The sequence below is a fragment of the Balaenoptera musculus genome, chromosome 4, assembly GCF_009873245.2.
Source record: "Balaenoptera musculus isolate JJ_BM4_2016_0621 chromosome 4, mBalMus1.pri.v3, whole genome shotgun sequence".
Classification (NCBI taxonomy): domain Eukaryota; kingdom Metazoa; phylum Chordata; class Mammalia; order Artiodactyla; family Balaenopteridae; genus Balaenoptera; species Balaenoptera musculus.
The window spans coordinates 79522407-79539149 of NC_045788.1; the positions used below are offsets into that span (position 1 = coordinate 79522407).

At 41.4% G+C, this 16743-nt stretch overlaps 1 protein-coding gene across 1 annotated transcript in view; it reads right to left on the minus strand.

The window, feature by feature from the left end:
* The window catches only part of ARHGAP31 (Rho GTPase activating protein 31), a 110971-nt gene that overhangs the window by 37462 nt on the left and 56766 nt on the right, over window positions 1–16743 (minus strand). The window contains exons 2-3 of the mRNA XM_036850388.1: window positions 11176–11278; window positions 8746–8890 (exon numbers count right to left, since the gene is read on the minus strand). Coding sequence (XP_036706283.1) covers window positions 8746–8890; window positions 11176–11278 — 248 coding nt within the window. The remainder of the gene's footprint in view (window positions 1–8745; window positions 8891–11175; window positions 11279–16743) is intronic.

Consider the following 16743-nt stretch of genomic DNA (forward strand, 5'->3'; position numbering starts at 1 on the left):
TAGGACGTGCCTGCCACACAGTAGGAGCTCCTTGTCGATCTGTTGGATTACCCATGCTCCATTTCCCTAAGTGGGACATCATGCCAGATCTTTGACCACCAAGTTGTTTTTGTTTGACTTTTCTACTTAATTGAAGTAAAGCATTCACAGAAGCTAACAATTTTCAAAGGCAATCAAAAATTTCTATGTGGGAAAACTAGATTTCATTTCCTAATCAGAAGTGGGGAGAAATTCGGGGCTGGGAGGGTCACAGTCACAGGTGTCTCAATCTTCTGGTGGGTTTGCAAGCCTGTGAACAGAGCCGGCATAAGCATGATCTCTGTGGCAATCCTTGCTTTTTGAGACGTGCAGGATGTAGAGGGTGAGGACAAGCATGGGGCCTGGAGTAAACACCTGATACCTCTGCCCTCTTCCTGCGAGCTGTCATTTAGAAAACAGATTTGTGGAGAAGACCCTGACTCCCAAGACAGGGAGAACCTCATAAAGCAAGTGAAGGGAGAGCTCAGGGGAAGGAGGGGCGGAGGAATGCGGGCGTGGATCCTCCCACATTCTATCCTGCGAATGGGGAGGAGAGGGAGGCCTCTCTTCCTCTCTCGGAAAAGCTGGGATGAGCTTTGCAAAGCTTTGCACACACCCCCTTCCCAAGCCTCCCCCCTTTCCCCCGACTTTCTAAAAATGTGTCTGGGGAAAAGAAGGTGTAGGTCAGTTCAACAGCCCTCATGGAAAGTTCCTTTAATATTTTAGGAAGATGTTAGTCACCTTTGTTCTGAGAGGCTGGGCGGGCTCACCCCTGATGCCTGCAGGTCCCATTTGGGACTGGTGTTCATTTCACTATTTACAGCCTCTCCCCATCGCACCCCAAACCTATTTGGAAGCTCTCTAGATCTTCGTTTTTCTCCCAGAGGGTCTGCTCACTGCAAAGCTATTTTTCGATCTCTTTGTGTTCCCCCATTAGGAGAGCAGAATCCATCAGTGGGGAATTGAGGGAAGGGAGTTGAAATTTTGCCCATCCCAATTTTTTGCCTGAAAGAGAATTTCACTCAACATTAGCCAAGCCAATCTTGCTAATAGCTAAACCTTAAAAGATCTAGGTTGACTCTGTGACTATTTGTTCTCTTCCAATCAGTATCCCTAAGACCAGCTTCCTGCCCTTTGAGGACTCTAGCGAAGGCCGGACTCCAGTCCCCTCTGGCGGAGCCCAGGCTCTACTTTCCTCTGCTTACCTGAATACCACCTCTACCCCTGCCGCCCGGGCAGGCCCATCACCAGGGGGGACAAACAACCCGTGGCTGTCCCTTCCAACTGCGCCCAGCCGCAACTCAGTTTTTACCCTTTATTTTGTATTAATTATTTAAAAATTATTATAACGCCACCTTTATTATTTTTAATTATTTTAAGCTGTTAGGTTAAAAAGTAATTCATGCACATGATTTTAAAAATGCAAAGCATTCAAAGGAATACACAGAAGAAAGTTAGTCTGCCTTCCAACTGCAGACCCTCAGTCTCCAGAGACAACCACTGTTCTCTTCCAGACAGTCATTATACCTACCTGTCTTTGTCACACCCATGGCAGCAAGCACAACTACGTGACCTGGCCCATCTGCCAATTCCCTGTCTCCCATCATTTCCTCCTTGCCTGCTCCCTATGGGCCATGCTGGCCTCCATATATTCCCTCAAGCAAGCTCTGCATGTCCTCGACTAGGGCCTTTGTACCTGCTGTTTCTTCTCGGCACCCTCTTCCACCAGATATTTACACAATTTGTTCCCTCACTTCATCCTTATCTCTGTTTAAATATCACCTCATAGAGAGACCTTTGATTATCCTACAAAATAGCAGTCCTCATCATTCTCTGCCCTGTACCCTGCATTAACTGGCTTCGTAGTGCTTATCAACAGTTCAGATTATAGAGCTTTGCTTTAAATTCGTTTATCATCTATCTCCTTCATTAAAATGTAAGTTTCATGAGAGCAAGGATTTTATCTGTCTTGCTTACCATTAAACCCCCAGCACCTGGAACTGTGCCTGCCTGGTATACATAGCAGGTGTTCAACAGACATTTGTTATATGAAATGAGTAAGTGAATGAGTCCGTATTTTGCTTTGTATTTGAAAATGCCAGAAAGCCCCACTTTGGCCACACTTCCAGGACACTACCATCGAGCACCAAACCTCCTGAGTGAGGAGCACCAGCTTTGCCGAGACAATTCCCCTCAACTTTTGGCTCCTGGCAGGGTGACCAATCAGCACAGTTTGCCTGAGAGGGAGGAGTTTCCTGGGACACAGGACTTTTCAGAGTTAAAAGTAGGGCAGTCCCTGGCAAACCAGGACAGTTGGCTGCTGCCCCGTTGGCAGACATCTTGAGCTCACAGCCAGTCAGCCTCTGCCTGATGCCACACACCAGTGGTCCACCCCCGGTGACACTTCAGATGACATGTGTGGGTCAACCAACCTGCCAGCAAATGTTTACTAGGTAACAGTCACAACATTCTCCAGTAGCTGGAGAGCAGGGAAAGGAAGCACAATAATGAATAGAATAAATACCGTTTCTGTCCTCAGGAAGCTTACAGTTTAATGAAGGAGACTGATACACAAAGACATAATTTCAATATAAAATTTAATACCTCTCTAAACTGCCTTCTCTAAAAATCCTAAATCAGCAACTTTTCTCTATCTTGGGTGTAATAATTTTAGCTGAATCAATCTGACCCAAATTGAATTTTTCCTAAAAGGAGCTTTTCTTCTGATAAAAATAAAATGTAGTATAATAGGTTGAATAGTTCTTTCCAAAGATATCAGATCCTAATCTCTAGAACCTGTAAATGTTACCTTATTTGGAAAAAGAGTCTTTGCAGGTGTGATTAAGTTAAGGCTTTCGAGATCAGGAGATTCTTGTGGATTATCCAGGTGGGCCCTAAATCCAATCACAGGTATCCTTAAAAGAGGGAAGCAGAAGGAGATTTGACACAGACAGGAGAAGGCAGTGTGACCATGGAGACGAAGATGGGAGTGATGCAGCCACAAGCCCAGGCCTGCCAGCCGCCAGCAGAAGCTGGAGGAGGCAAGGAACAGGTTTCCCCCTCGAGTCTCTGCAAGGACCATGGCCCCGCTGACACCTTGATTTCAGCCCAGTGAAACTGATTTCAGACTTCTGGACTCTGGAGCTGTGAGAGAATAACTTTCTGTTGTTTAAGCCAACAAGTCTGTGGTAATTTGTTACAGCAGCCTCATGAAACTAATACACGTACTCGAAGGAAATAAAAAGCACCCGCTATCTCACCACCCAGACATAACTACTATTAACCTACTCACATGTGAAGCATTAAAAGAAGCAATCTGTCCGGGCTCCCCAGCACCAAATGTGAACACTGGCATCATTTCCTATTTAGTTGCCTACACTGCTTTTTTCCATTTAACTTTACATTGTGGACAGCAAATAGTCTTCTGAAATATGACTTTTCACAGCTACACAGGATTGAAAACAAGAGATTTATTATCATTTATTTAACCCATCCCTTAGTGTTAGACGTGTAGATACTCCCCAGTTTTGTTATCGTAATATGGCAGTGAAATATTTGTAAATCAATTATTTGTGTGTGCATCTGATTATTATCTTAGTATGGAGTCCTAGAATAGAGTTACTGTATTAAAAAATATGAGCATTTTAGGACTCTTGATAGTAATTTCAAATGACTTTCTGCAATGTCTAGCCAATTTACACTTACTTGCAATAGAAAACTATGAAAGAGCCAGTGTCACCACAGGCTAGGCAGCATGAAATACTAACATTTAAAAAATGTTTCTTTAATATGCAAATATATTTTTCTAATACATTTATATTTTTTAAGTTGGTTTTTATTTATTTTTTTAAGTTAATTAATTAATTAATTTACTGGCTGCGAGGCTTGTGGAATCTTAGTTCCCCGACCAGGGATTGAATCTGGGGCCTCGGCACTGAGAGAGCGGAGTCCTAACCATTGGACTGCCAGGGAATTCCCCATTTATACTTTTTAAATAATTATATTTCTTCTATGAATTGTCTGTCGAGGTTCTTTGCTCATTTGTTTTGCAGGGTGTTATATGCTTTTTATTTTTTATTGATAGGAGTTTTATATAATTAAAAATATTAATCTCCTGTCATCTTTATTGTAAATGTTTTCCATAGTCATTTGCCTTTTAATTTTGTTAATGTATTTTTAAATAGAGAAAACAATAATCTATATGTAGTTTAGTTTGTTAAATTTGTCTTTGGTGATTTTTCTTTCCTTTGCTTTTATTCTTAGAAAGCCCTTCTCCACCCTGAAATTTGCTAAATGGTAAGAATGTAACTTGACTTCTCCCCTTTCCCAACACTTAGCCAATTTTCCTAACATTGTTTATAGAATTGTTCCTTCACCAGTTTGGGATGTTTTCCTTATTTCATATTAAATTATTTAATACCTGAGCTTATTTAAGAGCTGTTACATCTATTTTGAAAATAGTGTGGTAGTTCTGAGACAGAATGTTAAATCTTCACTTCCACTTACTCGCTGTACAAACCCAGGCAAAAGTCACTCGGAGCCTCAATTTACTCATCTGTAAAAGAGGCAATAAAACCTACTTCACAGAGTTATTTGAGGATTGAATGAAATAATATTTGTAATAAGCTTATCATATAGTAAGCACTCAATAAGTGGCAGATATCATAATTATTATTATTCTATTAATATTTTTCTAATTCTGTTATATTCCATTGAAATGTTATTCTACTTCAACTGTGCAAGTGAGTTTAAATAAATCATTGTAAGAATGCGTGACAATGTAATAGAGCTGTTCCCATGTCCCTGGAGAAGGTTTGCTTATATTTTCATAATTCGTCACTGTGATCAAAGCAATCTACTCAATGATAAATTTTTCTACATAGTTAACATCACTAGGTCCTACGTATGTAGAGCTCAGTTGTCACAACAGAACATTTTTGTTTTATTTCTTAGTGTCACTAAACTATGTTTAAATAAAATGTTAAGTTTTCTTGAGACTTAACGACCAGCGGACAATAACGTTGCTTTGGTATTTTTTGTTGCTGTGGGAGATAGAATGATTAGCAATGTCAGGGAACACAAGTGGGGAGAGATCAGCATGGGTTTTCTTCTGAGCCTCTAAACAAGATCTAAGAAGAAACTTGTATTTCTCAACTTTCTAGACAAGAATTCCTATCTACCCCCATCTATCATAAAATGAAATTTAGTTAAATTAGACTCATTCAGTTAGTTAACGTGATGATATTGTAGTCTTATTCAAGGATGAAACTGTATACTGATAAGAAGACTAAAACTATGCAGAAAACAAACACAAAAGTCTTACGCACAAATTAAAAGAACAGTAAGATATATTTTTGGTTGACGGAGATTGTCAAACAGTTTAACAAATTGAAAATACCCAGTGTTGGCAAGGCTGCAGGAAAAAGAACATTCTTGTCTCTCTACAGAACCATTTGGCAACATGTGACAAAATTTTAAATAAGCACTTTTTACTCAGTAAATCTTCTGTGATTTTTTTCATAAGGATATAAATAGACAAAAGTATAAAGATATATGTACAAAAATGTTCACTATAATGTTGTTTATAAAAAGCAAAGTGTTAAGAAACAAAAAGTCCTGGGACTTCCCTTGCGGTCCAGTGGTTAAGACTTCCACTGCAGGGGGCATGGGTTTGATCCCTGGTCGGGGAACTAAAATCCCGCATGCTGCATGGTGCGGCCCAAAAAAAAAAAGAAGAAGAAAGAAAGAAACAAAAAGTCTAAATGTCCATCAGTAGGAAACTGGTTTAAGAAATCATTGTGTATATGAGAGAATACTCTGTAAAAATACTGCCTCTCTGTATTTGTTACCATGGAAAGATGGTCACATTGTTGAATTAGCACCATTCCAAAACAGCAATATGTAGTATTGAGGAACAAAAGTTGGGAGAGAGAACGGGAGAGACAGAGAGAGAGAGAAAGACAGACAGAGAGATCTGTAAGGATGTCTCCTGAAATGTTAATAGAAAATATGCCTAGGACGTGAGATTTCAGGTGATTTATACTTTCTCCTTTATATTCTTCTGGATTGCTTTAATTTTTACAATAAAAACTTAGTTTGGTTTAGAAAAACAGAACACAACAAAAACATTATGCAAAGAGTAAAAGAATGAAGGAAATAACCCTGTGTTAATCGTAGTTGTCTTTGGTCTTTAAGAAGAGAGACCAAGGGTTCCTTTCTACTTTCCCCCATTTTCCAAATTGTCTTTTATTGAGGATGATTATTTTTATTGAGTATTGTATATCATGATGATGATGATAATCTGACAGACACACGAGACCCACAACCTTTCCTCCTGGTTCCCGGGAAAGACTCCTCTGTGGTTGGAGGGTCAAAGGCTGCCGTTATTAATGACTTAGCCATGCAGAGTGGAGGCTCATTTGCCTTCTGCCTTAGATCTCAAGGTCCTCTTAGGACTTTAAGAGTCCCCTCAGCTGGTTTACGCTGGCTTTTCAAGTGATCAACATTTATGCCCACTTTTGTTTGTTTGTATGTTTTGACCTAATTTTTTTTATTAAAAAATTAATGGGGGGCTTCCCTGGTGGCGCAGTGGTTAAGAATCTGCCTGCCAACGCAGGGCACACGGGTTCGAGCCCTGGTCCGGGAAGATCCCACATGCTGCGGAGCAACTAAGCCTGTGCACCTCAACTATTGAGCCTGCACTCTAGAGCCCGCGAGCCACAACTACTGAAGCCCGCATGCCTAGAGCCCATGCTCCGCAACAAGAGAAGCCACCGCAATGAGAAGCCCGCGCACCGCAACGAAGAGTAGCCCCTGCTCACCACAACTAAGGAAAGCCCGTGTGCAGCAACAAAGACCCAATGCAGCAATAAATAAATAAATAAATTTATTTATTTATTTATTTATTTATTTTTTAAAAATTAATGTATTTTTAGTGGATAAGATTTTGAAAGTTGGGCTTCCCTGGTGGCGCAGCGGTTGAGAGTCTGCCTGCCAATGCAGGGGACACGGGTTCGAGCCCTGGTCTGGGAAGATCCCACATGCCGCGGAGCAACTAGGCCCGTGAGCCACAACTACTGAGCCTGCGCGTCTGGAGCCTGTGCTCCGCAACAAGAGAGGCCGCGACAGTGAGAGGCCCGCGCACCGCGATGAAGAGTGGCCCCCGCTTGCCACAACTAGAGAAAGCCCTCGCACAGAAACGAAGACCCAACACAGCCAAAAAATAAATATAAATAATAAAAAATAAAAAAAAAAAGATTTTGAAAGTTAAAGTATAAAGAAGCAGGGAAAACTATCTATAATCCCGTCATTGAAATAAATAGCTATTAATCTTGTGAACATCTTTCTTTTTAATCATGTCTTAATATACAACTGTGTACCTGCTTTTTCCAGTTATCATAGTGAGTGTTTCCCGGTATCACTGAAAACTCCTAAATCTATTTTAATGGTCCACACCCAATTTTTAAAAAGCATTCATTTATCCCTATATAATTTCAAATTGAAGTACAGTTATATGCTCAAAATAAGTTCATTACAAGAGGCATAAGAAAGATTCCTTCCCATGGTTAGAGGCTAGATCTGGTCCTTACCAATAATTGCAACTCCTTCATAACCTTAATTTCAAACATCCCCTCTGACCACCCTACTCCAACAGTCTGCTGACCTCACTGGGATGAATGACACATTGATCTACTTTTTCACTGTTACTCACCTGCCTTAGGCCTTCATTTCCCTTCTTATCTAGACAAAATTCTATGGTCAATTATTTCAATCACTCCCTTGCACACACTCTCATATCCCTCCTCCTCTTTTTCTAGCTGAGCCTCAACCTTGGTTAAACCCAACTCTTCACCTACTGTGCACCTCCCCACCTGCAGCCAAATGTCCAAGCCCTATTTTTAATGCTGTCTTTAAAGACATGCTCTAAGGGTGGGAGGGAGGGAGACGCAAGAGGGAAGAGACATGGGGACATATGTATATGTATAACTGATTCATTTTGTTATAAAGCAGAAACTAACACACCATTGTATAGCAATTATACTCCAATAAAGATGTTTAAAAAAAAAAAAAAGACATGCTCTAAGCATTTATTCTCCTTTCTCATTTTCCTTTGGGGACCCTATTTGGTGACCATACAGCTGCTATATAGGTGTTCTGCTTTTGCCCATCCATCCTCCACCAATCCAACTCACTGGCCTAACCTTCACTCCCTCTCGGCTGCTTTTCCCAGAATCTTTTCTCTTCCCAGCTTTCTGACCTCTCTGTTGACTTCTGTTTGTTCCCTCTCCCTTCTCTACCCACCTACCTCTTTGTGCAACCCCCAAAAGAAACACAGAAGGACTAGCCTGAAATGAATTAGCCATGGGGGTAGCATCTGGAGCCTCAGGTTCCTGTCCTGCTAGGGGGCAGAGTGACCTTGGGCCAGTCACTTCATTCTCTGGTTCTTAGTTTCCTCCCTATATAATGACACGCATTTGGTTACATAAATGTGGAGATGATTTAACCCAGTTCTTACACACAAACAAACATGATTCTGAAAATTTAAGAAAGGAAAAATTTAGCAAACAGTCCCACTACCCTACTTTCCTCACTATACCATCCTACTTCCATCACCAAGATAATGGCAACCATCTGGTGAGTATTATTATTGTAATTTTAGTGCTGAAACTTTCCTTGGCCCATCCATGCATCCCACCCAGTAACCATAACGGAAATCCAAACACTCACCGTGAATTTCTCATAGAGCTCATAAGTCAGGAGGGGGTTGGGCAGCTCCCTAAAGTAGAGCTTGCAGAGGGAGCCCACACAGTGGATGTCCTGGAGGTACACTTCCCTTGTCAGATCTGGACATTGATCTGAGCCAAACTCTTGCCTGAAACAACACAGACAGAGACATAACAATCCCAGGAACATGTGTTCCATGTCAGCAGCTACTTGGCTGCTTAGGGGGGTAAAAAGACCCTAAACTGCTGATTTGACCATATTTTTGACCTTGATTCAAAAAGACCTTCTATTTCAGGCACAAGGAAGCTACAGGAAAGATGTCCACTTCAGGTCTGGATCTTCCCTGCAGAAGCTGCTGTAATTAGAAAGACATAATCCCATTCACAAATGGATTTCCCATGGCATTCTGTCTGTAGTCTCAATTATGGACAGTGGGGAAATATGAAAACAATTTTCTAAAAACCCTGTTGAGAGTTCAGTTTTTCCAAAATATTGTTTTAAATGAACTTCTCTTTCTTGGAGGAGAGACCAAAACCAGGGTGAGTCAGATTGTTATCATTCACGTCCACATATTCATGTCAGCAAACTTGTTTTATCTGGAGACTCAAACTCAAGGTTTGAGAACTTCAATCAACTCCTCTCTCTTTGATGCTGAATGGAAACTTCTAGGCTGCTTGATAGTGACTCCCACAGGACAAATGAGCTCATAAATATCTTCTTAAACAATCTATGGTGGGGTGTTTGGGAGCATCATCAGATTCCAGGCCTCATTTCTAATTAAAAAAACATTTACTAACAAGGTTACATGAATATGCTGCCTCAAATAGTATATATACTTACAAGTTAAAAATCTATTTAAAAGATGATAAATCTGAGCTTTAATGCAGAAGAGAAGTTAGCTTTCTTGAGAGTATTCATTTGGTCAAACATGTAGTGGTGACAAAGTCAACCGGACTCTCAGAACCAGCATCTTGAAACAGCTTGCTGCCCATTCTCCTGTAGTCGGGTTCTGCCCCTTTAATAAAGGGAAGGGAAATCCCTGATGCTGTCAGAACCTGACAGGAACTGAGTGAGGCCTTGAAAAGAAAACCATGCAATGGCCTCAAATTCATAGGCATGTGTTTTTCTTACGAGGGCAGAACACAAACAATCTAGAGCTTATTCATTTAGTTAGCCAGAAATTTCCCTTGTCAAGGCTAAGGTCAGTCCTTAAGTGAAAAAGAATTGGCCATTGTCCAAATGTCCTTCCACGATACCAGCTACTGTGTAGTATGTTTCAGAGCTAAGAGTAAACCGTTAAAAATACTTGCTGTTGAAACTCTGAAAAATGTCACATGAGTAAATTAGTGAAATGATGTAAGCACATAGATTTTTAAAAAAATTTTTTTTTACAAAAATTTTTTTTTTAAACAAAAAACCTTTGGCTGCAATAAACCAGTTATTTTTTTTAGCAGCTATCACTTCTCTGGGAGTAAAAAGAATATTTTATTCCTTTGGTATAGTTTCATGACAATTGAGATTTGAGGAGGAGGGGCAGAAAACTAAATAGGAGGAAGAAGATTAAAAAAATGAATTACCTGCACAATGTAAATTTTACATATTAATCTTGTAACAAGAATGTTTTACTTGAAAAGTCTACATTTGTAACTAAAGAATATATAATAAATATATTAAAGTATGTTCTTTTTGTATTAAAGAACAATATTCAAAATACATAAACCTATTCTTTTAGTCATAGAACAGTACATATGTTATATATAATGTATATACTCTATATATACACACTATATACACTCCCTTTATTTTACAGATATAATACATATAAAGAAGATTAGTGTCCTCTTAATTCAGTGTGATAGAAATTTCTTCCAAAAAATTCTAGGATGCATTTTAGAATTGTTTAGGATAAATCCATAGAATTGGAAATAGTTCCTCTATCAATAATTTTAAAAGTACAGGCATCAATTAGAGAAATGCACAATCATGCAGACTTCTGATTTCTCGACCAGATGAAATATCAAATGTTGAGTGTGTGCCAACAGAAAAACTCAGGATGACCTGCAAGTTCTGAATACCATGTAATGGGGATCTGAGCTGTGGGTAGGCAAGTGAGTAATAATAAATCATTTTTTCCAACTTGCAGTTTAAATCATTTGAGTTCAATTGAATCCACCTAAGAGAGATAAATCTGGTGCAAGACATAGGAACTGATGAAAAGCCCTCAGGAGTTTTTGTTGGAAAGAATTACATCAGACTGGAGAGCTTCCTGATTAGATTAAGAAGAGTTAGGCATCTGAAAACATCAGCACTTGATCTTCTGCCCTGTCATCCTTCCCTCAATCCCTTCAGTTTTTAATACCCCCAACACCTGCAGAGGTATGAACAGAGAAAGGATCATGGAAGAATCCTTTGGGGGGCTGTTCTTTGGCTTACCTTAGCCGTTGTATGTTTGAGGTGACTCCTGAAAGCCGATAAATTCCATCCACAATGCCGTGAGTCTCTATAAATTCTGCACAGCTCTTCAATACATATGGAACTATGCAAAGGAAAAGAAGAAATAAAGTATTAGGGATAAGTCTGACTGTCTTTTAAAGATAGCCTTTTAAAAATCCAGGTAACTTCAAAGAGAAGTAAGTATGGAATGCATATGAGCCACAAGTGGAAACAATTACTTGTAAATGGTAGATGATGTTCTTTGATATTTAAGAAAAAATCATAGGGTTTTGTTAAAGTTTGGAAAACCCATGTGTTTTAAGAGTTAGGTCTTTTTTTTTTTTAAGAATCTGTAAAATATGCAAACGCTTAGATTTTTGAAACCAGCAGTGACCTTGGAAATCCCACAACACAATCTCCTCACGTCACTGTTTCTCCCAGTGTGGTCCCCTGACCAGTAGCACCAGCACCTCCTGGGAACCTGTTGGGAATGCAAATTCCCAGGCCCCACTCACACCCACTGAATAAGAAATTCTGGAGGTGATGCCCAGCAATCTGTGTCTTAAAAAGCCTTCTAGGTGACTGTTGTGTGATAAAATTAGAGAACTCTTGCCTAGTCTACACATGAAGAAACCAAGGGGCAGGTAAATTTATTTACCTCACTCAAGAGTACTTGTTGCTTATGAAAAGTAATTAACACCTGGAAAAATGCTTATGATGTAGGTAGGTAAAAGAAGAACAAGGCACAAAATCAAATATACCCTGTGAATTCAGCTATGTTTAAAAAACTGCAAAGGGAAAAAAGACTGGAAGAATATCTGCCAAAATGTTAAAGGTGATTTAAAGGTGTAAGTGTTTTTTTTTAAAGGTGAGAACCTCCCCCCACCCCCCGCCGGCACCACCACCACATGGGTCAAACCAGTCATTGATAGAATGGACCTCATATAAGGGACCAACACGGCCTCTCAAATTCCTGCCACTCCGGAAGTCCAGTGCCTGGGTAGAAGGGTCTGGCTATGCTGTTCTCTCCTCAGGGCTGAACCTGTTCAGCCCAGCCAGCTCAGTGACCCAGAATGGCAGCCACAGGCCTTCTGGATGGCATGGAGAGAGTGGCAAGTCACTTGTCTCTTTGGTCTTTGGACAGATCCACCGGAGGTCCCTCTGTGAGAGTGTTGTAGATGGTCTGGAACTACCAAAGCCTTGGGTGCTGAAGTCCTCAGGCACAGAGGTGGTATGGGAATTCCATGAACCAGGGCTTGGGCTGGCACTGTGCTCACTCCCCCAAAACATACTCAGTCCATTAATGCCTTGGATGAAACTAAAGCCAATCCATTAATGCTTAATGCACATGATCATACCCACACACAATACTAAGCTGGACTGGACCTTTACATGGGTCGATACTAGGTGTTCAGGCTCAACATTCTTCCTGGATTCTCTATTACCATACTTTCTAAACAACTCCCCCATCATTTCCTTCAACCACTAACTATCATTTTCGGTGCTGAGTAAAATTCATCATACTTAAAGTATTCCACCCACCTCGCAAAGGCTGTGCATCCCCAGAGCCTTTCTTCTCCAGGACACATCCATGTTTTGCCCCTGTCATTCATGACCAACTGGTGAGAAGCTTCTTAGTTACCCAAGGTGGAAAGAGGGCAGGAAGTGAACTTGGGATTGGAAATATTGAGGCCAGAGACCACAGAGGTGGAACTATTCCCTGTGAGTGAATACGGGGTAGGAGTGGGTGTGGTGGAGGAGGGGCTGTGAGTGTGGGCAGGGGTCCAGAGCCCCTTCCTGGCTTCAGTTAGAAAAGCTATACTTTGATCTATTTTATGAAATAGGGTTCTTGGTGAGAACCCTATTTATGCCTCATGCCTCTAAATAAATTTTATAAATAAATAAATAAGCAAACAGAGTTCCCATGCTTAAAAAGGCTGTATTGTTTAAAAAAAAAAAAATCCCTATTGTGCACAGTAGGTCGACTCTTTCCCAACCCCAACAAGATGTTGTTCTGTAACCTGCCACGCAAGGTCATGGTCAAGAGCACAGGTTTGAATGCCAAACTGCCTTTGTAACCTTGGGCAAAATATGCAATAATTCCATTTCTTAGTTTCTACATCTGTAAAATGAGGATAACAGTGATATTAACCTCATAGCTAGGATTGAAGTAATACTTGTAAATACTTAGCACAGACCCTGGCATATAAGCAGCATTCTACAGTGACAGTTATTTCTATTTGAAGCTTCTATATGATGTAAATTTATCATTTGTGAGATTCAGTCTTGGTGAAAACAGTTTGCTGCCTCCCATCTGACGGGCAGTTGGGGTAGAGCTGACCAACCTCTTACAAGTCAACACTCACCTCCTTATTCAGAATGGCTTTTGTGTCCCTCTCTGATTGAGGTCACTTTTCTATGCATTGAGGTGTATCTTCATAATACAAAGGCAGCAGTCCTGACCCAACAGTGTACAGATTTCGTTAGCAGCCCTGGAACTGTGCTTGACCTCGATGTGTTTCACAATGTGAGTCTGTACCAAGGTATATGGCTGTTGCACGGCACAGGTGGCCTTGAGAGCTTGGAGCATTCCCGAAGAGGACTCAAAGACAAAAGCCTCAGCCTCAAAGGGCTTCTATAAGGAACACCCACAGACGGGCAGTGCAGGGTCACAATCTGTCCTATCCCATTCTCAAAGACCCACCTCCCAGTACCATGGCTCTCAGTTGTATAAACTCAGGCTCCGTTTGTTTTAAAGGTGAGGAAAACACATTCCCGGATGGAGCCTCTGCCATAAATTTGGTACAGAGGCCCCAGAACCTCTAGTCCACAGCTCTGTTTAAACAGGAGGCAATATTAAAACAACCCAAGGGAAGAGGCCATGGTCCTGGTCCCTGAGGCGTGTTAGCTTTCTTGGATTCTCGTCTTGGGCCGAGTTGGAAGACGTAGGAATTCTCCATCATACTCAGTAAATGAGAAAGGATCCACTTGATCTCTGTAATCATCCAGCTCTAGAGCCAGAGCAGTGGTTCTCAGACTGTGGTCCCTAGATGAGGTCCAGCAGCTGCTTCCCAGGTGATTCTGATGCATGCTAAAGTCGAAGAACGACTGTCTAGACCAGAGCTTCTCATATTTTAATGTGGATACAAACCCCCGGGATCTTGTTAACATGCAGATTCTAATGGGAGGGTGGAGGGGGGGAGTCAAAAATTTGTATTTCTAACAAATTACCAGGTGATTCAGATATAGCCGATCTGCAGCCCATACTTAGGGGAGCAAGGCTCTAAAGGTAATACTGGCCAGTGGTGTTGCAGGGGTTGCCGAGAGTATTGTCTCAAAGCCTCAGAATTCTTTAGACTGTTGTTCCTGGGGCCCAACCAAATTGGGGACACCCTAGGATTCTGGACAGGATAGAAGCTTGATACAAAATGGCTGAGTAGGTATAGATGGAAAGAAAGCCTCCATTGCCTGTTTAGGTTGCTATAGAAGGTTTGAGCCACAGAACTAGTTCTGTGGTATTTATCATGGACCCAAAGAACATTAAGTCTCCTCCTACAGAGGTACACACAGTTGCTGATTATGCTATAACATTATGACTTCTTTGAATTATCGCACTGATGGTTCTCTAAGTCCCTTTTTTGTTTGGTTTGGTTTGGTTTTTCCTGGAGCAGCGATCTTTAACTTTAACTTTTAATCGGAGCACAAGATAAATCCTGAGATGGTTTCTGACAGAAAAGAAGGCTTTGCCTTTGATTTATGCTTTACAATTTACAAAACGTTTTAAAGTCCTTTGTTTCATTTGGTCCAACTTGGTACAACTAAAAGTCATTTTATACCATAAATAACGTGGTGGTACTTCTTTCCTCAATTCCAAACTTTTTCAAGGGTTTAGGGCAGAAAAGGCCAGCAATCAAATCATTTCTCTGAATCCCCCCAGAGGCAATGCCTGCTAAGCTGCCCCACTTCCCTGTATGGCTGGAATCTGATCAGATCTGGAGATGGAGATTGGAACAAACAGTTTTATTTGATCAGTTATGTGATCATGGCAGCCTCATTCTTTCACAGTGCAAATTGCATTTGTGTTTTAGGGAAATATGGCACTCCTCCCATCCCATTCTGGATTTTTGTTGAGGTCCTGTACTGGTCATATTTCATTCCCTCTCTGGGTCCTGCATCCCTAACCATCAGGGTAAAGTCTAGTGGTACATATATACAATGGACTACTACTCAGCAATAACAAGGGATTATATAGCATATGGGCGATAGAGGCCATTCTATAGAAGAGTACATGCTATATGATTCCATCCACATAGAACTCAAGAAAATGCAAACTAATTTATAGTGGGAGAAAGCAGGGAAGAGGCAGGAGGCAGGAGCTGCGGAGGGGCCGAGGAAACTTTTGGGCATGATGGATATATTCATCACCTTGACTGAGGTGATAGAAAGGACCAAGGATCACTGGTGGATGAAGAACTGATACTTGCAGGGGGAGAGTCAGAGAGAGACAAGCCGCTGAACAGGGAAGAAATCTTTGAGAATCTCCTGCTGTGCACAGGGGAGAGAGTGAGGGCTTCAGGCAGCTCTGCTGTGCTGTGAATAAGCCTGCTCTACTACAGCATTTTTTAAGAGATGAAGTAAAGATTTCAATCACTTTTCTATTATTTCTGGTTGTCAGCAGAGAACTTCCCAGCTTTCCATTCCTCAGGAATCTGTCATCACAGTGGCTCCTGTACCTTCTCCCTCTGCCAGCTCCTGCTCTGTATTTCTGTCCCCTCCTTCCTCGATCCTGCAACTCCATGTCTCCTGCGCCTCCATGTCTCCTGCGCCTCCATCTCTCCTGCGCCTCCATGTCTCCTGCGCCTCCATGTCTCCTGCAACTCCATGTCTCCTGCGCCTCCATGTCTCCTGCGCCTCCATCTCTCCTGCGCCTCCATGTCTCCTGCATCTCGATGTCTCCTGCACCTCCATGTGTCCTGCGCCTCCATGTGTCCTGCGCCTCCATGTGTCCTGCGCCTCCATGTGTCCCGCGCCTCCATGTGTCCCGCGCCTCCATGTGTCCCGCGCCTCCATGTCTCCTGCACCTCCATGTGTCCTGCGCCTCCATGTCTCCTGCGCCTCCATGTGTCCTGCGCCTCCATGTCTCCTGTGGCACGCTCCTCCCAGCCTCTGTGGGCCTTGGCTTGCCTGAGGGGTCGCTGTCCTCCAGCAACCCTCCCTCTTTGATTCTCCTTTCTCCTCCCTGTTTTAACCTCTTCTCTCTTCCTCCTGGCCTAACATAGAATTATAGAAAAGTCTGAAAAGTCGTGGTGTTTATTTTTTAAAGTATAATGTTCTCTGTTCTTTACAAAAAGCAAATTAACTGCTTTCCAATTTTCCAAGGAAAATTGTTTTTTAAATATGTCAGGATTTAGCCTGTCCTCCTTGGAGTAAAGTTTCTTTTTCTGTTTCTCTAAACTTTAAAAAAATTGAGATATAAATCAAATGTCATAAAATTCACCCTTTTAAAGCACATAATTAAGTGGATTACACTATATTGACAGTTAAGCAACAATCACGTTTCAGAACATT